Source organism: Poecile atricapillus, chromosome 5 (genome assembly GCF_030490865.1).
Source record: "Poecile atricapillus isolate bPoeAtr1 chromosome 5, bPoeAtr1.hap1, whole genome shotgun sequence".
Classification (NCBI taxonomy): domain Eukaryota; kingdom Metazoa; phylum Chordata; class Aves; order Passeriformes; family Paridae; genus Poecile; species Poecile atricapillus.
The window spans coordinates 19,981,192-20,005,707 of NC_081253.1; the positions used below are offsets into that span (position 1 = coordinate 19,981,192).

The 24,516-nt window shown below is 40.7% G+C and overlaps 1 protein-coding gene across 1 annotated transcript; it reads left to right on the plus strand.

Moving 5' to 3' along the window:
* The first annotated feature begins 7,691 nt into the window (after positions 1 to 7,691).
* Positions 7,692 to 23,951, plus strand: GORASP2 (golgi reassembly stacking protein 2). Its single transcript, XM_058840073.1, has 10 exons — positions 7,692 to 7,818; positions 15,788 to 15,868; positions 16,582 to 16,785; positions 17,214 to 17,300; positions 17,753 to 17,883; positions 18,565 to 18,697; positions 18,823 to 18,946; positions 19,303 to 19,389; positions 21,271 to 21,366; positions 22,044 to 23,951. The coding sequence occupies exons 1-10, from the start codon at positions 7,756 to 7,758 to the stop codon at positions 22,361 to 22,363; spliced, it is 1,326 nt and encodes a 441-aa protein (XP_058696056.1). The 5' UTR covers positions 7,692 to 7,755; the 3' UTR covers positions 22,364 to 23,951.
* The last annotated feature ends 565 nt before the right edge of the window (positions 23,952 to 24,516 follow it).

A 24,516-nucleotide genomic window follows, 5' to 3' on the forward strand; every position in this document is an offset into this window, starting at 1 on the left:
GACTTAGGGATGCAGAAGATAATTGGCTTCTGGGAGAGGCAACTCTCTGGTAACTCTGTCTTGGTACAAAGGCAGTTTCTGTTTCTTGTGGCTTTTAGAACTGCTCCTGTACTCTGACAACCAAATCTATGAAGGCCAAAGCTATAAAATCAAATACTGTGGATGAAACCATCACAGGGATTTCTTTTATCCCTGAAATTAAAGAATTACATTTGGCATTTCTGCCTGGTCAAATCTGTCAGGCCAGGTGTAATTTCTCTTTTTAATGTTCAACGTGTTTGCAATAACTCTGTAAAGCCTATAAAAAAAGGTCTGGAATTTTTTCCAAGAAGGACCTTTGTGTCAGGTTCAACAAATGGGACCCTGGGAACAGGAAACGAAAGGATTTAATATATGATGCATTTTTAAATACAGGGGGTTTTTAGTGTAAGGCTTTCTCCAGTACCGATTTCTTCTAGAAGAGTCTTCATCAACAGCTGTTCTAAACATCCCTCAGCAGACTCCAACAGTTTGATAGTACTGTCAAGGTGTACATTTGTTTTCCTGTCTTACTGCTCTTTTATCTTACACTCTAAAATTTGAGTTGGGAAACTCCAAAGTAAATTTTTTGTTTTGGGGTTTTTCACATGGACCAACATCTGTCATTAATGTTTCAGCCTGTACTTTAGATGAAGGGCTCTAGAGAAACTGTAGATAAGGCAAAATGTTGAGCTGACTTCTTAATTCACAATAAAAGAATGTAAAGCGCTTTATAGAACTAAAGCTGGAGTAGTACACATCACTATACAAAGTACTGAGCACCCAAGACACTGCAGAACGGTTTCTGTGAGCAAAAAAGCTTTCTCATTTGATTTTTTGTATTTAAGAAAACAGGATTTTGGTATACATCCTTGGTAAATAAAAAGGAGGGCAGGAGCAAATATTTGACTATCAACGAAATCTCTTCGTACAAGCAGTTTTCAAAACTCCAGATTTTAGGCAAACCACTTGGGTCAAAAATGACTGACAATGCATGTAAGTATCATGTAATGAATTGGTTGGAAATTACTTAATTTATCCTTCATTATGAACCCTTCTTCACAACATCCCTAGCTGCAGTACTCCCAAAGCCAGCTGCTATCTACAGCTGAATAGAAGCAGGCACATTAAGCCTCTTAAATACTTGCATTGTGATTCCTAAATTGGGTAGCCAGAACCTTAGTCTATGCAATTGCTTCTATAATTAAGATTCTATCTGTGTTTCTATAATGAACCCTGTTTTCAGCTCAGTATAGTTTAAAGAGACTTCTTTTCTTTTTTTAGCAGTGATTTCACATACATTGTGTTATTTTCTGGTTAACAACGAAGTGAATCTTTGACACATTTTGACATTTGTCATAAACTCTGTGCCCTCTCTAAACCATTTACCAGTGCATCTTTTACTGTGAATGCATCTATTAAAAGGTTCTTCTCTATTATGTCTCCTCTTCATAACACACTTTGTAAAAATTCTTAACACTGTGCTTCAGGCCAGAATTTGGGGGCCAATGTCTATACAAAATAGGACAACAAGCTAGAGTAAGGATTGCAAGTTTAAAAGTTATGGAGACAAGGAAGAGAGGACAATGATTTTACTAAGCCCATTCCAATATTCAGGCAAACATTTTCAAAACTATAGGAGCAGAAGATGTCTATTTTTGAGCTTAATCAGTCTTAAAGTCTCAGATGGAATGCCTATAGGAAGCAAAAAACTGTATAACAAGCCATTCTGTCAGAAATCTATGGCTACAATATCTTTAATAGTCAAGGCTGTGTCAGATCTGTGTGAAAACTACTTACCAGTGTCCAACTCGAAGCTACCGGAAGACAGAGTTTAACTGTAGTACAGCCAAGTCAATCACTTTTTCAAGTTAAATTAATGAAGGGTTTAGGTAATTTCCTGTGTCCTATTAATAGAACCTCCACAAATTTGTTTTGCTGAGTGGTTTCTGAAACAAAAGCCTTGATTCTGGTCTCAACTGACTTGGGGAAGAGAGCTGTAGTTTACCTTTACAATTCTCTGATCTGCTGATGGCATCTAGAGTCCTCGGTACAAATTACAGCAGCCAGAGGAATTGTTCTTGATAGTAACCAGAGCATGACAACACTGACTACAGCTCTAACACGTGTCCATGCTGGGAGCTCTGGGGAAAAATCAGAGAGCAATTCTGGCAGCTATCTGCCACAGAGCACTCCCCTTAGAGATGCAGTGTGCTTAGGCTGATCCTGAGACATGGTGGCCCTACCCTCCCACTGCAGAAGAAGATTGCTGTGTGTTGCAATAGCACCAATTTAGTTTTCAGCTGAAGGCTTATGAGCCCCAGCTCCTTCCTTGCTGGATACAAGTCACTCTTAATTGTCTCAGTGAAACTGCTTCTCCTCCCTTATGCATTAATGTAAATCAGCCATAATGCAATGGAAATTGATAGATATTTAGAGCAGTAAAAAATATCAAGTGGTCAAGACTAGGCTCTTTGAGTCTAGCATGGTCTTTTGTGCCTCGTGGAGCACCAGGGGAGAACCAGCCCTGCAGCATTCTCACTGGGAAAACTGCCTAAGAGCAATTTGTCCAGCTAGTGCCTTTCTCCCTTGAACTTCATTCCTTGTTTAGCTTTGTAGCAACTAATGACCATGAAACCAGCTTTACAAAAGTCCCACATTACTTCTGTACTTAATCAACTTTTAGAGCATCAGACTGTAGTACTTAACCATAACTTGCAGAGTTTCAGGGGTTTGTTTGGTCAGAGACTCACTAATGGTTGGCTTCCATTCAAAGTGCTTCATTGTTAATTTCTCCTTACATTCACACATGGTCTGATCTTTGAACAGTTGTTCCCAGCAGCAGGTCAAGAACAGGTTCAGTCTCACACCCCCTGACATTTGCACTACGCTGGCCATTGCTACCTTACTCATTTCTTCTCAGACTGCGTCAGTTCCGAAACACCTACAGCTCCTGGTCTCCATTGCCTAAAGCTATGGAGAGTGTCTGTGAGTACTCCTGCAGCCAGTGGATGGATGGATGGCTTCTCTGTGTCAGCAGGCTTTTACCAGCCGTTTGTGTGAGCTAGAGTTACATTTTTGTTTTTGTAGAGCTGAAGGGTCTGTGCTTTAGGCCTTCTGTTAATGGGAAGTTCTAAGTATTGTGGATGCACAGCCAGGTGGATGCCTTCCAAGTAGCAGTAGGTTGTCCCCTGTGTGCTTGCAAAGGAGATAAAATCTCCTTGGGCACTGCTAACTTATGAGCTTATCTTAGACATCCATCAGACTCTTTATGGCTCCTACCAAGCCCAGTCCTGCTCTGCTGGGACTGAAGTCAACAAGCAGATATTCTGAACTGCAATTCCTCATATCGGGCAATACACTAAGAGCAGAAATGAATGAGGTCATACATTGATTAGGGGATAAACTGAGAGCTATGTTGTGACCCATCTTCCTCTTAGCCACTGCACTGCTGCTCTATTTCCACCTGAGACCGTAGCCTTCTTTCACTGTTTGCTTACTGGGACAATCCCTTTTATTACTGTAGGCCTTTCCATAACTCTGGCAGTATTCACTTAATTTAATTTTAAAGTCACCCATTAATTAAAATTATTCTATTTACTGATTCTTAATAATGCCGCAGAAGCTTTTGTTGTGGTATGCATGTCTATGTTTGAGCTTAAGTCTGTTTCTGCAATAAATCATCATTTTCTGCTTGTCTTAGCCTCTAAGTGATTTGGGTCAAATAGACTGATTTGTTCACTGTAGCTCTCTTCCTGCCACACATGCCTGGGTTTCTGTCCATTTTAATTCCTGTTTGCCCAGCAACAACAATACAGAAGGGTTAAAGGAGATGAAAAGAAAGTGCAGTTGCTTTTCTTGATCCACTGCATATCCTGCTCTGTAGAAGGATGCTGGCCCTGCTGGAAGCATTTGCAGCACACCCTCTGCAAAGGTCAGCGTGGCTGCTTCATCTATTGCAAACTGGATTTCAGCCAGCAGCTGTAGCTGACAGTTTCAAGAAGGCCACTTCCCCATCCATCTTCCTCAGACAATTGTGTGCAGTCTCCAAACTAATAATTCATCATTTGCACATGTGTGCCTTCTACTTCATTATTTTATTAACATATTAGAAGGGCTCTGCTTTATTTATTAAATTCATTATTATTCTTATCAAATGATGACATGTTGTTAGCCAGGAAGATGCACTTGCTATCTCACAACTAATTATTCCAATTAAGTTTTCATGGTTCTACCATAAAGCACAGCTCATTAACTTTAATTACTTTTGAAATGCAGCTGCTCAGATACAAATGTAAAAGAACAGGTAGGTTATATTTGTTAGTTAATTTCTGCAAATGGGGTTTGTTGTCTTTAGGTCTTAAGTGATACTTTCAGGAAATCTCATTCCCTATTTCTTAGGTAAGATTTGTCTTTTTTATCTAAGAGGGTTCTGAAGTTTGTTTTTTTACAGACTAGTCCTTTGCCATAGAACATCGGATCAAATTCAAAGATATTTCTTCAAAGAAACCTGTGTGTTTCAGTTCAGCCCTGAATGGGAATTGATGGACAACTGCAGGTAGCATCTTTCTTTGCCGAGGTGGAGCTATCCCAGAAAGGGTGACAGCACTTTGATGGAAAGCTGAGATGCTGTGGTAAGGCAAAAGTTCTTAAGGAAAAGAATTTCAGGTCTTGCAGTGATGTATGTAGTTTATGTCTCCAGAAAAGGGCCAAGTTCAGATTTCTCCGAAGGGTTGACTTGAGTGATTGTTCTGGTTTGGCTGGAGTAGAGTTAATTATTTTTTTAGTGGATGGTTAGAACAAAACATAGCTGCCTATTTTTTTGTTCATCACATGCAGGCATGAAACTTCTACAGATCTCCTGAGTAAGGGGGAAATGGAATTTCTTTGTTGCTGTGAAAATAAGACAAACTGAGTACCAGTGCAATGGTACTGACTGGGTCTCAGAGGGTGTAATGTCTGAGCAGACTCAAGGAGCTGCAAAATCTGTTGCCTTGTTTCACCTCTAGCACCTTTAGGAAATGTGAAGAGCATTCCTCCTTTGATAGCACTTCACTCTTGCAGTCAAAGTAGATATAGTTTGTATTTCCTTTCACAAACAGTTGGATGCAATAGCTGCTGCAAATTGCCAGAGTGCTCTTCCTCAGTCCCTCACAAATCCCTCTCAATGGTCACAGGAACAGAATTCAGCCACAGAAGTGTTACTGCCAAAGACAGGAGTGTTTTTCACCTTTATGTTTGTACATAGTGCGTTTGGCTTTGCTACTTATTGGGAACTGTGCAATTAGACATTAGGTTTATAAAATCAGCACTGTGTAATTTGGCAAGTCCTAGTTTTAAGGCTGTTTACAAGTTTAGAGGCCAGATGGAAGTGTGTGAAAGGCTAGTATTCATGTCACAGATTTTCAAATGCATATTCATCAAAGTGGCAACGTTTTAATGGCAAAACACTTACTCTTTTTGGTCCTGGTGTTGCTGGGCAGATATATAAAGGTTTTTCTATCCCTAAGAAGTCAAAGTTTAGATCTTTTCTTTACAGTTTTTAATGACATGGGAAAGGGCTTTTAATAGGTATTTTGCAGTGTTTATTTTGCTGTCTCTGCCCAGAGATTGCTTTTTAAGGATATGATGTGCAACATCTGAAGTGCAACATGTGCTGAAGTGAGGCTTTCCTGTCCTCAGTGAAGCACAAATATCTGATCCAACATAAACTCTGAGTAGAAAATGCCTGCCATTAATGAAACATTTATTGGCACCAAAGCCACTTACTTCTTCATAATTTCTGGGGAAACAGAATTGTCACTGAAATTTACTGTGTGGTCTAAAAGTGCTCTGGAATTTATGTGACTTTGCCCAGGGAGGGAAGCAACCCATTGTAGACTGGCTTGAGTTGTGGGGGTTTTTTCCTGAACACAGTAATTCAAAAGTCTTCCAGTCCAAAGGCAAGGCAATTAAATTGAGCACACTCAAGAGAAGCCTTCACCACATGTTTTCACCCATGGGTCAGTTTTCAACAAAGGATGGGCCAGCATCACAGAGCCAGTCAGCCACGAGGACAACATCTGGCTAGCATCTGTCTCACGGACACAACAAAACCTTCTAAACAACCCACAAAATTGACAGCACCTACCCGGAAGCATAATACAGGAGCCACTCTGCCACAAGAGAGCGAAAGAATGACAGTGGCTGGTAGTTTGCCATCAGCTATGGATCTTTTAGGAAGCTTTGGATAAAGGGTGGTGAATCACAGCTACTGACTGGATCACACTGTGCTATACTATTGTCTATATGAACCTCTGATAGCAAGAAAGCAAGCCTGGGATTTCCCTCCTGAATAGAAATGGAATGTGCACAGAAACATGAAATTTGCCTAAGCTGCTATAGTTTTTTGACTATCAGTTCACATTAACAAATTTCTTGTACTCTATTAAGAGCATAGAAATCCTTGAAAGGTATAGTTTATTTCTGTATTATTCATTTTGCCTTCTTATTCTGTATTGCAGCCTCTGGATATCCTAGAGTTGATTTCTTCTTGTACTGATGAGGAGAGACACTGTGTAGGGAGGTAAACATGCCTGAGCTGGTTGCAGACGGAGTTCAAAACTGACCATGCCTGACAAGAGTGCCTGGAGAAACACTGTCTGTCTGCTCCAGTGGAAGCAGCTGAGCACAGTGAGGTGGTCAAGGGTGGAAAGGGGTTTGTCATCTCTGCAGGCAGCATTGAGGTAAATCCCAAGTACAGTGCACAGAGGCTTTTAATACTAAGCAGTGAAGCACTATGATAATACAGAGGGAAAAGAGTCCAAAAGAAGTGAAGTATGCTAACCTGAATATCCTTTCCGTGCTCCATTACGAATCTTTTAACACTGTGTTGCAGTTTACTAATAAATAGTGTTTCTGCATAGCTAAAAGACCGGTGACAGCAGCATTCCTTAAAGAGGTCACCACTCTGGAGGAGTGCGGGATCGGAACCAGGACGCACTGGTGTGCATGGGCAGGCTGTGAAAAAGCCTTCCAGGAACAAATAACTCTCGGAGAGGGAAAACCTGAATCTAAGATTCGTAGTGCTCTCTGATAACCCACCGTCCGCCTTCTCCATCTGCACCGAGGCATCCCTCTGGCTCAGGGCAGGGTTTCATTGCCGGCCGTGGGGCGCAGCCAGCGGCTCTCCGCGCACCAACAGGTCTCGGCCGCCGCGTGTGGCGGCACCGCCGGCAGCGAGGATCGGCCCCGTTATCGCGCTGAACTTCGCGGTGCGTGCCCTGAAATGGGTTAGTCCAAAAATTCGGCCCTTGGGCAGCATTCTCGCTTCTCTGTACGGGTGCACCTCTCCTCCCGCTTCAGCTCCAGCTCCCAGCCAGCTTCTGGCGCTCCCGGCGCCGCCCCGCAGCCCCGACCGGCTCGGCCTCGCAGGAGGAGCCGCACTCGGAGCTCCAGAGAGCTGTGCGAGTAAAGAAGGCAGCATAGGTTATGACCTGCCACCTTTATGTTCTGTGCACACACTTACTACACGTTATTCATGAAGCTAACACTAATAAATTAATTAACTCTTCCTGTCTAGCACCGTCGGGTGCCGCCGCTCCGCACACAGCGCCGCCGCCCTCGGCCGCCAGGCGGCGACACGGCTGCCGACAGGAGCGCGCGCCCGTGGCCCCTCGCGGCCGCCGTAGGGCCCCGCCTGGCGTCGGGCGGGGGCAGCGCGCGGTGCCACGTCCCCGTCGCGGCGCGTTTGCGGCCATGGGCGCCTCGCAGAGCATCGACATCCCCGGCGGCGGCACAGAGGGCTACCACGTCCTGCGGGTAAGGGCGGCGCGGCCCGGCCGGGCGCCCCGGACACCCAGTCCGGCGGCGGCCCGCGGGCGTGGGGCCTGTCCCGCCGTGGGGCCGCGCTGGAGCGGCCCGGGGGCTCCCCGCTCGGCCCCGGGGACGCGCTTGGGCAGCGGGGCCGCCGGAGCTCCGGAGCGGCTCGCGGGAGCGGTGAGGTGCTCCGGGCCCGCCGCTCCCGCGTTTGGGAAGTTTAGAGGAAGAATTGGTCCAGAACGAACAATTCCCTGGGCCGGGTCGTGCGGCCAGGCTGTGCCTCCGTATGACCAGGCCGGTGGGCTGGCGCCTGGGAGGCGATGCTGGGTTTGGGCAGCCTTTGAGGGCGAGGCGGCCTCTCCTCCAGCAGACGCTGTTCACACCCCAGCCCGCGAGTCTGGGCTGTGCTCAGATGCTCCCGGATAACGCGCCAGGCTTGTCCTGGTGGCTGCATCATGGGCTGGACTGGACTGTAGCTGCTGCTCCTCCACGGAAGTTCATGGGTGTCGGATCAAGGTGTTCACATGACAGCCAGCACATCTGAGGGCTGCAACTCCAGTGAAAGTGCTATTTTTCATAGTTACCTTTGTTTTCTTCACATTGTGGCCACAAAACTTTGGTTTTGTATGTGAAATAGAAAATACCTTTTTAGGCTGCATTCTTGAGGTTTTGTGGACAGCCTTTTGAATGCCCTTTCTTTTGCTTTCAGTGAGCAGAACGGTTCCCAGGTCGTGCTGTGGAATCTGAGGCACTGGGGTACAGGCACTTGGCTGCAGTCAGTCCCTGCCCACACCACGGTGCCTTTGCCGCTGTAGCCAGAGTTTGAGTGCCCTCACTCTGGGTACCGGGCTGAGTTGGTGTGTTTGGTGGAATCAGAGCCTTTTGGATAACTTCTCTGCTTTTGAGAAGCAAATACTGATGTTCTGATCAAATCCGAACATTCTGTTAAAATTTATGTATGGACTAAAGTCACAGTGCGTTTTTTTCCTCCCTTTTAATATTAATGTTATATAAGGGCCCAGTGTTACTAATTTATGCCAGTCCACTTTGTCTTCTCCATTTCCCACACAAAAACTAATCTGTAGGTTGGTAAAACTGGCAGTCTTCTTTTTTTAGCATAGTACAGTGTAAATTTCAGTAACTTTTTCTTTGGAGACTTGTAAAACTAGTATGTACTTTGCAGTTAGGATATCAGTTACATCAGATTTATGAGTTCATACTATTTGATTAAAGCATGTTAATATATTGAGATTAATCTTTTTTATGAAGTAGAATCTACACATTTTTTCTTATAATCTTGTTTGGATCTGGTGCCTTTTGTTTTGTAAAGGTCAGTCTTTGTAAATGTAATTGAGAGGTGCACATTAAAGAAGTTGATTTCCAAGAGGACATTCCTTATTTATATTAAATGCAGAAAAGGACCTGCCTGCTTTTTTAAGGAGACTGCTATCTCTATTTTTCCCTGCATTATCTTCTTACTAATATGGACAGGCATCTTAAACTGAATCACATAACAATTATAACAGCATAACAATTATATTTTGAGATACTTTTTTATTGAAATCCATGTGGCATGTATGAATGTGACTAGAATTTCCCTCTGTAGTTTTTCCAAGTTTAATTTTTCAGCTGCTATTCTGTAGTAAGTTTGTTACAGACAGCGTTGGGCTCACACTTTTAGAGGAGCTCTGCACAAGTGCTCTGCCTGCATGGATTGACCTTCAGTAGAAGTTGGGCTCGAGCAAAACTGCTGTTTTGTTCTAATTTACTGTCAAGTATGTTTTCTTTCTGAGCTCAGTAATTTAATTAGGTAAATGAGAATGGTAGAAGGAAAACTGCAGTAGTCTATTCGAGAAATTCGAGTAATTCGACTGAGATCAGATTTCTTTGATAACATGGAACATGTAAATAATGTAAAGTGATTGTTTAAAAGATTACATTACATGTGAGAAAATTAGAGAAATGTCAGAAAAAATTTTCAATTACTGGAAGAATTTCTTTGGGTAAGGCACATGAATGAAAATATGTGTTAAATGGCCATGAAACAGAGTTTACATTGTTCAGTGTGACTGTAGGAGCCAAGCACAAGTTGCCAGAGGGATGAGCAGACTGAGACTGTTGCAAGTTACAGGTTTTTTACTGAGGGACTTTTAGACTGTACATTCTACCTCCCCACAGAACTAGTAAACAGGAACGGAAATATATGTATGTATATGTATCACAGCTAGTGAACACTACCATCATTAATTTTCAATGTAAGATTTGCAGATTACTTAATTCTTTTGGCTACTTCTGCTGATATTCAGTTCAATATTGCTTTCATTGTGAGCTTTGTCAGCAGTACAGTTGTAACGGGAATTAGGAACCCTCCAGGACTGAAGCGCTGTCAAAGGAAAAGAATTTCATCATATGCATGCTTGACAGCAGAAGTTGCTCTGGGTGGCATTGTTGGTGTTCTAGACGTTAAAATGTAGTGGGTTTTTGTTTTGGTTTCTTTGGTAAGAGGGGGAAAAAGTTGCCAAGTGTTCTGTTGCCCAAGTCTCTTCATAAGTAGACCTAGTAATGAGTCATTTGTTTGAAGCAATTCTTCTCAAGTTTCCTTTATCATAAGGTGTGGGCTGATTAGACCAAGTGGTTGACTGTGTGTATTGCTCAGTATGTGTTTATTTCTGCTCTTCAAAACAGAATGAAGGAAAATTTGGAGTAATTTTTGTGCTCAGCAGTGTGAAACTGCTGTAGTTTGCCCTGGCTGATGTAATGACCTGACAGATTCTTCAGCTAGGAGATGATGTCACAACATCCCCATGGCTGGGGCAGAGTGACTGGAAAGTGGCCCAGTGGAAAAGATCTAGGAGTGCTGGTTGACAGCAGCTGAACAGAGCCAGCATGCCCAGGTGACCAAGGCCAGTGGCATCCTGGCCTGTATCAGGAATAGTGTGACCAACAGGGCCAGGGCAGTGATTGTCCTCCTGTGCTGGGGACTGGAGAAGTCACACCCCGAGTGCTGTGTCCAGTTCTGGACCCCTCAGTACAAGACAGACATTGAGGTGCTGGAATAGGTCCAGAGAAGCTCTGGAGCAGCTGAGGGAGCTGGGAGTGTTTAGCCTGGAGAAGAGGAGCTCAGGGGAGACCTCATGGCTGTACTGAGAGAAGGGTATAGCCAGGTGGGGGTTGGCCTTTCTCTAAGTAACAAGTGATAGAACAAGAGGAAAGAGCCTCAAGTTGCACCAGGAGAGATTCAGAGACTGGATTTTAAGAAAACTTCATCAAAAGGATGGTCATGTATTGGAATAGGCTGCCCAGGGAAGTGGTTTAATCACCATCCCTGAAAACATTCAGAACACATGTAGATGTGGCCTTTGGGTTAGGTTTAATGGTGCACTTGACAGTATTGGGTTAGTGGTTGGACTCAATGATTATAGAGGTCTTTTTCAAACCAAATTGTTGTAAGATTCTATGTAAGAATTCTTATCTGTGAGAAATTTGTATTGCTACCATGTTATGTGGTGTTCTCTGTAAAAGATACTGAGCAGCAGTGCCCAAAGTTTAGATTTCCCACTCTTGTTTGAATACTTTGGTTTGTTGTAATAGTGATACAAATGTGTTGAATGATGACTTATCCTTTAAGAGAGGTTCACATTTTAGAAGCTTGAGATAAATTCTCTGTGCTAAAATAAAATATTATCTACATAGATAGAATCTGTTTTCTTACAAAAAACAAAGTTTTTCTTTTGAAAACTGTTTCATCAAGAAATTCAATTCAGTTATACAATGTAATGTATTAAAATAAAATAACTGGCAGAAATCAAAGTGATTCTGTCAGATCTAACAGGAATTGCTTATATATGATACGTAATGAAATTTTACTGCCAGTTATGGAGTGGGTGGAAGAACTACAAAAAAAACCTTTCAGTACTTCTTTGCTAATAAAGTAGAATACTGGGAAGAGTTTCTTATGTGGGGAAAAAAGAAAGCCTTGGAAGTTATGTATTTAATGCTTGAAGCTAAGCTTCTGGAAGTTAAATAACTAGTATAAGGTAGGTTCCTTTCAGAAGTGGTCAGAGCCTTCATCTGTCTCTGAAAAATCCACATTTCAGTGCCTAATTTCATTTGCAGTTGCACTGCTCGCTCTCTTGGGGCTTTGCTTTGTGACCATTGTGCTGCTTGAGCAGGCTTCTTAAAATGTGTAATGTGCAATATAAACTGTGTAGGCATAGAATGATAGTGTTGGGAACAGTGTTCAGCAAAGAAAATCTTCATGTATTTACCATGAAAGTCTTTTCAGTACTGCTAATTAAAATTGGTGTATTGACCTTCAAACCTTTTTCCTGTTTAATTCTTGACAGTGAATTAAAAATGAAATCAGTGTGTGATCTATGTACTCAGCAGCCCTGCTGTCATCTTGGTGAGAAACTGAAACCCTGCAGCACTGTGTGAGGCCCTTTTCTGCCCTCTGATATTCAGCATTTGATAGAGGTTTTCTTCATTTGCTCTTAAAAAGCTCTGGTGTTGCATTGCCACAGCTTCTTTGCATTTTCTGTGCCACTGTTTCTGTCTATTGTTACAAAGTCATGGCATTTACCCATATGGGCCTGTGACTTGTATTTCTGAAATAACAGCTGGCTTTGAGAGAATCAGACTTCCCAAGCTGCTGGGGATGGTATCTTGCCTGCAGTAGCATCTATTGTAAATTATATTACTTGGTTATTTCTCAGCAATTACTCAGTTTCAAAGGCAAGTTACTAAATACCTACTTGGGCACCCAGCAGAGCTGCATAAAGCCAAACTGCTCAGGAGGCACCAAGTTTATGTACATATCCATGGAATCTTTATTATTTCCGTTGTTAATAGAGGTGGAATAATTTGTGCCCTTGTGTTTTCTAAGGTCCCTGGTTATCCTTTGTTGCTGTAGCTTCTGGAAGAGAATCATGGCCACAGAGCTTGGAGCAGAGAGCTGTATTGTGTGTTTGGCAGTGTGTGGTGGTGATGATTTGCACAGGTAGTGACTGAGAGTTAGATGGTGTGACAAAACCTGTATGGGGTCAGTGTGATTGTTGTGCAGGGCTGAGCATATCACTTCTTTAAGGAGGAGAGTTTTAATGTGGAATGGACTTGGAATATCTGGGTGGCATTTCTAGGACTGGCAGGTGTAAACATGCTTTTCTATCAGTGAAGGTTGGCCATAAAACTTTGTGACAACCTGTGCATGACAGGACGCCAGAAGGGATGCACATACCTGCTTCTGAGGTGTGATTGACACAACTATAAGGGCTTGATTTCTTTTAGCTACAGCTTCCTGGTAGTTTTTACATGCCCACTTAGAAACAAACTATGCACAGATGTTCAGGATTGTGATGGGTTTGGGGCAGAACACAGATTTGGTATTGTAAGTAAATTATTTATATATCCCAGGTGTCAGTGAGCTTAACGCTGATGGATGCTGAATATATGTAGTTCTCATTTATTGTGTGTACTCCATCTTACTTCAAAAAGTTGCTCTATTGAATGCTGGCCACTCTTGGCTCGCAGTATTCAGGATAAAAATCTCTTGGAGGTCATTAGAGAGGAATATTGTCAGGATGCAGGGGTTTTGTTGTCATTTTGGTATGGTTTGGTTTTTTATTTCAAAGAAGTTCCTTTAGAAATGGAGGGAAATCTCTGAATGAGATGAAGTCTGGCCTTTCATAATTTCACGGCCATAACATATATCCAGTCCCAAAAATCAGATGTGTTATGCTGGATGTACTGATTTTTAATGCTGAGGTTTAACTAACACAAGTTATGTCTTTAAAACTGGTTTCCCAGAAAGTTCTGAAACCATCTGCTGATTTAATTTTGGAATAAAGCTTGTATGTGAGGTTTATTAAAAACACAAACTGTAAGTTCCCATATGACCTATGCAATAGGTGGTGGAATACGAGAGAGAAAGAGAGAGAGAAGCTATTAGAGTACTGTTGTGTCACTTCTCTAAACTGAGGGAAAACCAACAAACAGTGTAAACTCATCCTACATTCACTACTCAAACACAGGAAAGGAGAGGATGTTCTGAATGACTTGATTACAAGAGGAACTGCAAGGTTGAGAATTCCATTATGGATCACAGTTTTTTAATTCTCCTCTCACAAAACTGTTTTACCTGTCTTTGGCAGGGAAGTCTCAAGTATTCAGTGTAGTAAGTGCTTTCTCTTAACCTAAAATTTCTGTTTGTGGAGGTTGTTCTCAGGTAGCCCTACATTATTGCAAGCCTGAATATCTACAGTTAAATGAGCTCTAGAAACAGTCCACAAATGCCAAAGCCACATACACAATGTTGGGAGTTTCCGTGCAGCTGGAGCCAGGGTGTCTGCCCAATGCAGCTTAGCTTGTACTTTTACTGTATTATCTGGTGCACAGTTTGGTGTCTGATCTCTGGTTCTTCTGGGTGAGAGGCACCTTGAACAGACAGGTTGAGTAAGTAACATGGAGGCAGTAGTTTGGATCTAGTTAGAGGAACTGCAGGGCATCTGGTGATTGAGAGATGTGGTTCCATACACTTAATACTTGGAGAGGGGAATACCTGTACCCCAGCTGTAGGAAATGATTTCCAAGAAGCATCAGGCATTTCAAAGAGACACTTTTGCAGACACTGCAAGTTCTATGGTTAGAAATTATAAATGTGGACTCTGGAGATGTTACTGTTGCCTCAGTGATTCTTATTACTTTGGGATATTGTTGGTTTCATACTTTTTTGCTGCTTTACAAATCTTGGACAACAATCAATGTGTGTGATATGACTCAGGAATTAGTAATTCTAGACTTAGGTTATGTGACTAATTTCTAAGCTTTGGGCATCTGTTACCCACAAGTAATCTTGAGTTTTTTCCAGTTCTGATTTTGTTAATGTGTTGAGCAGAGATAAATAAAATTTAAGAAGAACCGTTTTATTAGTAATCAAGTACTTTTAACATTCCCTGTTAGAATATTTTGTTCTAGTTAAGTCATAAGAAAATGCAGTTCCTGCAGAATGAGGCCAGTATTGAACAATTAAATACATTTTTACCACTTCGCTCAGGTAGAACACCATATAATGTAAGAAACCACACTGTAAAGGGTTTTTAAATCTTTTTGGAAGGTGATTGTAGTACATAAAAGAAAAAGCCAGTGGGTAAAATGAATCAGCTTCCACACAGAAAAAGAGTGTCTTTGCTAAAAAAGCTGTAGGAAAAATCTGACAGCCATACTGAGGTTACTTCTCATTGTCAGCAATGCAAGCAATAGTGAAAGAATAACATTGGCAAAGTGTCTCTATGTTATTCCATTTGGAATTAAAAGCATACTTTTAGTGTCTGGGAGCAGTGTGTATCCAAAACGTAGGCCTTGTCTTAGTGGACTGGTTGAATTATTTGAGCTGCCATGGCTGCAGAATTGCATGTCTTTTTTCCTGCAACTTGAAGGTCTGTTAATGAAATCACTGGTTGTACAGATGCCCTCTGTGTCTCAAGAATGTCACCAGGTGATGTTTAATCATGAGATAACAAGCTGTGCTTACGGATGTGACTCTCCTATTCCTTTAGTAAGCATAAGATAAAAAGCAAGGCCCAATGTTGATACTACTGTGGACAGTACTTTTTAACCAACCTTTTCAGAATTCATTAACCTTGTCCTTTCACTATAATCTGCTTTCTTGAAACAAATACGTACAATTTATCTGATGCAAGTGTTAAGCACTGCTTTTCCCAGAGAGTGGCTACTGCTGTGTCATTCCTCAATTTAAAAATTACTAATTCTTTTGAAATTTCTCTATTTTATTTTTTGTAAGAGAGGGATTTTTTTTGTTTTATAGATTATATTATTATATTTGAATATTTTAAAATCATACATACAGACATTAGTAGCTTCTAGAACTACAGTTGGCACAAAGAGAAATATAATTCTAGTCTATGAATCAGCATTGGAACACTTTTACTAAATTCCTGTTTAACTTTGTTAGGTACAGGAAAACTCACCAGGACACAGAGCTGGATTGGAGCCATTCTTTGATTTTATCGTGTCCATTAACGGTTCAAGACTGGTAAGTGTGTTGCTATTTTATAACATTTAGTATAAAAAATGTGTTGAGGATCTGATATTTATAGGTAAACAAATGGATTTGTTTTATTTAAATGTATATAAAATATTTCTTCTTACTTTAAAATGAGGAAGGCAATCTGCATCAGGAATTGATTTCCTTCACCCTGATGGAACAGTTCCATCGAGTTTAGCTGGAGAATAAGACAGACATGCTCTCTGCAGACAGAATTGCCTGCTGATCCATGCCTCATGGCTTATGCTGTCTAGTTCTCTCCTAGTTGTGTCTGCTTCCATGAGAACTCACAAACTTCACATAGTCCAAACAGGTGGAGTGAAAAGCTGCTGTCAGAGCTGTTGGCTGGGTAGGAGGCATGGGAGGAGCTTTCAGGCAGAGCTGTCATCAAACAACAGACCATCATAGCAGTGGAAAAAACCAGCTGTGGGAAGCTCTGCACCAGTATGTGTGGATTCGAGAAAGCCTCTGAACCAATGGAAGTGTTTTATTTTTTGGGAAGTATGACGTGTTACTGTGAAGTCCCGGGGTTTTTCCAGAGCTGTATTCTAGAGTTGTAAAGGGACTGGAAACATGTTACAAAGCAGTTGTTTGTACATGTTCTGGTAATGCACAGTGTAGCACCTTTGAAATACAAGTGTTGGTGTAGAACTGAATGTTCTGTCAAACACTGACCCAAGCTCTTGTTTAAACATTCACAGAATAAAGACAATGACACTCTCAAGGACCTGCTGAAAGCAAATGTTGAAAAACCTGTAAAAATGCTTGTGTACAGTAGCAAAACACTGGAACTGAGAGAAACATCAGTAACCCCCAGCAACATGTGGGGTGGGCAGGGCCTCCTGGGAGTGAGCATTCGCTTCTGCAGCTTTGATGGGGCTAATGAAAATGTCTGGCACGTCTTGGTATGTATGGACTTGGAAGTATTCTCATTATTGCTGTTCCTGTCTTTCTGTTGAAAATAACTTGCACAAGATGTAGCTTACAAGTCATGAGATCAAACTGGTCTCATTGATCAAACTGGCTTTGATTGATTTAAGTTTGGGAAGACTACAAATGTAGTTTGTAGCCTACAAATATATATTTGTGAGTATATTATCAAGTCCTGTATTTAAATGAATAGGTTTGTGCAATACTCAGAGATGCTGTATTTGGTACAACACTAGAACCATGTGGAAAGGGACTGCCATAGAGCCCCGGGTTCATTAGTTCATTACTGTGTTGAAAACTTGACCAGTTTGTCTGACTCAGAGCTTGTGTGAAGTGCATATCTGTCTGTTCTGCTACACCCTGACAGTTAAGTAGTGTTTGTAACTTTCCATCTTAAAACTAGGAAGTGGAGCCGAATTCTCCTGCTGCATTAGCTGGACTTAGACCTCATAGTGACTATATCATTGGAGCAGATACTGTCATGAATGAGGTAAGTATAAAAAAATAAAGTATTTTTTTTAAAAAAACTAAAAACCCAATTGTACCAGGGCAGTTTGGAACATCCCTGGCTCTGTCTCTATTCAGTGTGAATGGAAATCAAATGCAAAGGGGAGGGAGCTCTGGCAGGGTGCCTCTTTAAGGCAATCTTGGAAATAAGAACTGCTCTTAAATGTCTTCATGAAGTCAGATACAAACTTTTGTACTCTAAAATTAGTATTTTGAATAGCAGATTTGAAATCTGGGTTGTGCCACATCTTCTGAGTTGTGCTAGCAAAACACATCTTAAAATTGGCCTTGTGATAAAACAGCAGCACTGCAACAACTGCAACATGTGGCTGTTATCAGAGTCCTTTACAGAAAGTCAGGACTAGGGTGATTAATCTAATACCAAATGGTAAAATAAGAACAAGAAAGCCCTTACTCATTTTTATCTTTTTGCAGTCTGAAGATCTCTTTTCCCTTATTGAAACGCATGAAGCAAAGCCATTAAAACTTTATGTGTACAACACAGACACAGATAATTGTCGGGAAGTGGTGATTACTCCAAATTCTGCCTGGGGTGGAGAAGGCAGGTAAGGAGACAGTGTTACAGGGGGATGGGGCAACTTTCTTATAGCACCAGCCTGAAAACTGCTGGGTTTAAGTTTTCTACAGAGGCAGGGAAAGAGTGTTCTTATATCAAAAGGGTTTCTGCTCTGATAAATTATATATTTACTTGAAATTCAGATGCACTTACAGCATTTACAGTGTCAGCGGTTTGTTTCTAAATTAGTCTTTTCTGAACTAAACACAAAGTACAAATGTGGTCCCAGAAATGAAGCTCTTCTAAATCAGTAAATCAGTAAATTAGCTAATGCAGAAGTGCATAAAGTGCAAAGGTTGCTTTCTGCATTAAATTCCAAATAGTCATTAGGTTGTGGTATAGCCTTGAAGTGAGTAGCCAGAACAGAGCACTGCAAGTAACAACTGTGAGTTGAATTCCAAGCTGTATACCTGGTATAGTTGCTTGGTTTAAATAATAATGAATTTTATTTTGTGTTGAATATTTATTGCTAAAGCTACGGCATTTCCTTTCAATTGTTTTATATTGATTATTTCTCCATAGAAAGTGAGGTAACATGGGGGCAGGAGGGGAAGGTTCTACAGCATTTACCTTGAAACTTGTTGGTGTCTTGAGTTGTTCATGCTTTGCTTGCTATAGTCTGTAGTTATAAAGTCACTTACCTGACTTAAAAATCTTCATATTTTAAAAGCCTAGGATGTGGCATTGGTTATGGATATTTGCATAGGATACCTACTCGCCCATTTGAAGAGGGAAAGAAAATTTCTCTCCCAGGACAGTTGCCTAGTGCATCTCTCAGTCCCCTCAAAGATGGTTTCACAGAGGTAAGTTGTGGTCCCTCTCCTTCAGCTTGGTAGAAATGGATGTTGATGTTTATTGCTTTTCTGCTTCTCTTGGTTCATGTAGAAACAAACCCTAATGATGCAACTGTCTTTTCTCTCTCAATAAGGTTCAGCTATCATCAGTTAATCCCTCAGCCACCCTCCCTCCTGGGTCAGCAGGCCTTGAGCAGAGCCTTTCAGGACTTTCTATTAGCTCACCTTCAACTACTGTCAGTAATGTTCTCAGCACAGGTTGGTATTGGAAAGAACCGACCTGAAACACATGGCTTTTCTGACTTTTTTGTTCTCACCGATGTTTCTAATTAGTTGAAAAGAAGGCAGAAGAAAGAATAAAACTTTCTCTTAAATTTTTCTCAACAAAGAAGGTTAATGTACTGGATTTGTACCTTACTTTCTCACAAAATAATTGCATACAACTTCTATTAAGAAAAACATGTATATTACTTAGAATACTATTTTTCTTATCAGCATTTTAATGTTAAGGCAAATAGCAATTCTCCTGTAAGCAGTTATTTGTACTCCATAAGGAAATAAGATGAAGTGTTGTACGTTTAAAATCAATGTTGTTTCCCTGTGTACCCCACCAGGTGTTCCAACAGTTCCATTATTACCACCACAAGTCAGTCAGTCCCTTACCTCTGTGCCACCAGTCAACCCAGCAACTACATTGCCAGGTGAGTAGGTAAAACTTCCTAAAACATTTCTGAAACAAAAATCTTATGGGAGCAAGGGAAGAGAGTTGTCTTTTCCACTGCTTTATGGGGAAGGTATCATTTCATACAACTTATGCATTTCATGTAAGATCTCTCTATACAACCTCTACAATGTGAAAAATTATTTTTCTTGGAGTATGTTCGCAGCATGTCTGTAGCACAGAGGATAACATGGCGACAAGAGTTACAAGTTCACCTTGTAGGGCTCCCTGCACAGGGGATGCAGTATTCAGAATTTCTCAGGAAGGTTTTGCTTTGCTATTTGCAACATTTTAGGAAACCCATTTTTAAATACACAACTTGATCACTATTCCTGGTATAAATACAGGGCTAATAATATAGTATTTATGTTGCAGTTGCTGTCTTTGAATTATATAGGAATTTAAATTGAAATAATACAAGTAAGAGTCTACAGCATGGTTGTTTCCTGATAATAATGAACATTTCTAACACTACTGTTACAGAAGTATTCATGAGGGGTAAAATAAGGATTGTGTAGGATTTTGCTGTGGCATTGATGTGCTGGTACAGGACTCAATTGTGCCTTCCAAAACACTGAAGGAGTTGTATTTTATGTTTTGCTTGTTATGAAACAAGTAGATAAAGATGTGTCCATTACATAATGCTTGGAGGTACAGCCTCTAACACAGAAAAGATGTGCAGTAGAGCTCAGTGCATGCAAACAAGGGCAGAGAACTCTCACAGAAGCTGAACTTGTTAGTAGTTTCCTGTTTTCTCTGGGCAGAAAAAGATTATTGTCCTTTTCTTCCCCAGCCACCTAATCCACCCTTTCCCTAAACTCTGCAAATACAAGTTTTCTGTTCACCTTTTTCTCTGAATAGTATCATTGCTTTTTAAAAAGAAAATTAAAATATTTCTTGCCGTTTTCATGGACATACTCATGAAATTGTTCTTACTAAATATACTGGAGGTTTAAAATTTGAGTGAATTTGTATGAGGTTCAGCTTTGTTCAAATAGAAAAAAAATTCAAACCACATTTTCATATAGCTGACCCGAAAGCTCTTTGAGTCAGATTATGTCAACCTTCATGGCAAATGAATTCATGGGTAGGTAGAGATGGCTGGGTTTTAACCAAAATCTCTATACAGTGGTCTTGTTTTAAGACATGTCTCCTCTCTGTCTTCATACTGTAGTATTAGTGTTTTTTTTCTAAATTAGCCTTTTCTGAACTAAACACGAAGTACAAATAGAACCTTTGTCCCAGAAATGAAGCTCTTCTAAAGTGGAAAATTCAGGAGCAGAAGGATGTTCTATAGCAAACACAGTGATGGAAGGGCATGTGTTCCATTTGTTGTATGTTTCTCTTCTACTTTCAGTCCTTTCTGACTTTCCAAGTTCCTTTGTCTTGCCTTTTGATACACATTTTTGTGATTAGTTTTAATAGTGAACTAAGTAAAAAAGACTAATAATAGAATGATCAATATTAGGGACCAGGGAATACTGTGTATTTAATTTTATTATTGTTTGCCACTCAAATTGGGAATGGAGAACTTCTGGTATAGTGCTGTGGTGAAACAACTACCTTTGTTGAAAGCTGAACTTGGAATGCAAACCTTCTAATTCCAAAATAAGATTCTGCTTTCCTCAGAAAAATCTGAAAATTTTGGGATTATGTATTTGCTAGTCCAGACTTCCTGCAGTAGGTATCTGTTTTCACTGTGCAGCTTAAAAGCTGAAATTCAAGGGGGAATTTGCATTCTTATGTGTAAAAATTATAATCAAGATATAAAGCACGTTTTAAATTCTCAACATGATCCAAGAAACAGTTAGAAAAAAACAATGTTAAGTTTTCAGCTGTAACTGTTCCACTCTTCTCTTAGGTCTGATGCCATTACCAGCAGGGCTTCCTAACCTGACTGATCTGTCCAAACTCAACTTACCTGCACCACAGATTGTTCCAGAAATCATACAGCCTGGTATGTGCTTCTGCAAACTGAAACTCTGTAATTAGAGTTATCTTTGACACTCTAATTTAGACCCATCTGGGGGAGTCCTGAAGGGGATAAATTAAATGTTTGCCTGAGATGGGAGTGGATGTTAGTGCCCAGATCAGGTAGACAAGGAATATGTCTTCAGATAAACTAGATCTGTGTCTGTGTTTAGATATTTCATTTTTTATTACCTGATTTATATCTCAGAAGATATTATGCCAAAACTGAAAGTATATTATTTATGGGTAAAAGAAAATATGAAGTGTTTCCTTGTAAGCTAGATGAGGAGATTGGCGCTCCCTGAACTGAATGCCAGAATTAAACTGGATTTACAGTTTTGAATTCAGCAACACTGCTGAAGGTGCACATGAAGCAAGCAAAAAGATATTGGAAGCTTATATAGAATATGTTTTTTTATTAACTTCTTATTTCTGGCAGTTTCATTGAAGGCCAGAAGAACCTAATCATCAGTGTTAATGTGTTAAATACCTAGTCCTCTGTGGAGGTACAAGCAACCTTGGATTTACTCTGAATCTTCAATTCTGAAATCTGAAGAGTATCAGGCTTGAAATGAGTCTGCTAAGGCAGTGCTGCACAAACACCACTTGAGCTGTCTGTGGTGTGCAGCAGCTCACTGCCTTTTTTCCCCTTTTTCTCTTTAGGTTTGCAACCCCTTCCCCCCTTGCCGCCTCTGCATCTGATGGGAATAACGCCTCTATCAATGCCACCCAAGTGTGTTCCTATGCTTCCTTTGGTCACAGAGGCATCTACAGTGCCTACAGATTTGCTTCCCTCTATTACTCAAGCTGGAAGCTTTTCCATCAACCCTGGCACTACTGAAAATGTAGAGGAGATCTCTGCGCTCACCTTGGATGGTGCTACTCCAGCTTCCAGGGCAACTATTGTTGACAGATCAAATGAATCCTCTGCATCTAATGAGAAAACAACTGGAATCACAGATACACAAGCTTCTGAATCATAACTCCAGATCACTCTGTTGGATTGGCTTGGTATTTATTTAGCCATGGGATACATATTTGAAAAGCAAGCTATCAGTAATTTCATACTAGTTTGTACTTAATCTTTAGAAGTCCTGTAAATAATATGGAGGTATAATAAAAATAAAAGGGGATTTATAAAATGTTGGGGGGGGGGAGGAAGAACTTGTATGTTACCAAAAAAAGTCAGGGTGGTAAATAGAGTGCCACTGCCAAACTCTGAGGTATATGTTTTTAATAGAGGCTGACAGCCTTACCCTGCTAGGCTTGTCCTTGCTTATAATTAGCAATTTTTGCTTCTGATAGAAATGAAGCGGGTCTCGCGTGTGACATTTACGTACCATAGTTCTTGTTCTTTGCAAGTATCTTGTTTCTACAGTGGGGATGAGAATGTTTAGTCTGAGTTGTGAATTTTAACACTGCAAAACTTCCACCTAAAGATATTTCTGTTAAAATTGCTGAGTGGCCTGTTAATTGACATGTTGTTATTCAGCTTGTACACAAATCTTTGTCTTCAAGCTCTTGAGAGATGCTCAAGCCATGTTTCGTGACCCCTGCTGCCTTGTTGCATACGCCCACTGTAAAACGGCATTTGGAAGGGAATACATGGAATGTTAAATGTAGCACACAATTTGGCACTTCATGACTACTGTAAGTTGAATTAATGGATTAAGCATACATATAGCAATAAATTCCTGGAATTTTATTCTTTGCGTGACAAAATAGCACTTTTTTTTAATTCTCTAAGTCTCATTTAATTTTTTAGCTTAGCTCTCTCTAGCACAGATCTGTGAAAGGGCCCCCTTCCAGAGGAATGGGTCCAAGAGGGAATGCCAGACATCTTAATGGCAGGCAGGATCAGCACCTATGGTTAAATCCATTGCAGCAATGAGTCATTAAATCTGCCTGCATGTGATTCATACTTTGCTTTTTAAATTCATATTTAGGACAAAAATTGCAGATGAACTGTAGATGTTAGTCTTGTAGAAACTGTTATTTTCACTGTATTCCAGGTGATAGCATTTGCTTTTGTTATCAGGTACAGGTGATGTGGAAAACTCTTCTGTACCACTCCAGTCCTTCTACATGACTGGGACTTCATGTATATGTGGTTGCTATAGGCATATGCAAACATACCCATATCATCAGTAGGCTCGAGCTGAAGTCTTTCTCAACAGCTGTGTAATTAATTTTGGCAATGTAGTTTGCCTGAGCAGTGTTTGGAACAGTAGTTGCATCTGACTTCTGATCATAACAATAATGTCTCAAGTAATTTGTTCAAGTGGAAGCCTTATCTAATACCTGTTGTCCTGGCTTATCACCTCAGTATTTGTCTTTCCTCTGCCCCACTGTTGCACATTTCTTGTCATCTGTTCTGGCAAAAGCCCATGTCAAAGACAGACCCCCAAATACTTTTTCATGCTGTGAGCAGTTTCTTTTCTCAGCTGTTTGGGGTGTGAAATCGCTCTGCCTTGCTAAGTAGGGCACTTGCTGTTTCTCAGAATGTATTTTTATTTACCTTTGTAAATCCAGTGTGGTATACCTCAGAATTAAACCTTGACATGAGAAGAAGAATGTTCCCTCTTTTCTTTCCTCTAACAGAGAAAAGTATGTTGGTATCAAGCTTCATTGAGCCTCACAGGTCTCACAGCCTTTCCTGCAACTTTGTAACACACTTCCAACACAAGAAGAGTAAAAATATGTTTGTCACAAACCAAATTTAGAGCAATTTCTGATTGTAATCAGATGTTTTGAACTAGAATCCTTGGGTAGATGTTTTTGTTCTTGCAGTATGGCACAGTGTTCTCTGGCACGATTCTATGCTTTCCAACAGCAAGCTGCAAACTTTCATAGGTCTTGTGCACTTGTGTCTAGTAGCAGACAAAAGAAGATGCTTAGTCTGAAGTTTTGCATTTCTGTTAGCTATTTTAGGTCCCTTGTTGCTGACTATATATCCAGTCTTTTCACAGCTATGAGAGCAGTGGAAGTAAGACAGTGTTACCATCAGCAATTCTGCTGAAGATAATGCGACTTCAGATTTGGGGATGATTCAGTGGTGCAGATTTAAGCTGTAATTTCTCAGCTAAAAAGTCATAAACATTGTGAAGTTGAACACTCACTACTTAAAATGGAAACA

Excerpts from the sequence above, each read along its gene's own strand:
- GORASP2 (XM_058840073.1), top strand. The coding sequence starts at position 7,756 with ATGGGCGCCTCGCAGAGCATCGACATCCCCGGCGGCGGCACAGAGGGC. Across the intron at positions 15,869-16,581 it reads CCATTAACGGTTCAAGACTG|AATAAAGACAATGACACTCT; the intron begins GTAAGTGTGTTG and ends AAACATTCACAG. Across the intron at positions 18,947-19,302 it reads CAGTAATGTTCTCAGCACAG|GTGTTCCAACAGTTCCATTA; the intron begins GTTGGTATTGGA and ends GTACCCCACCAG.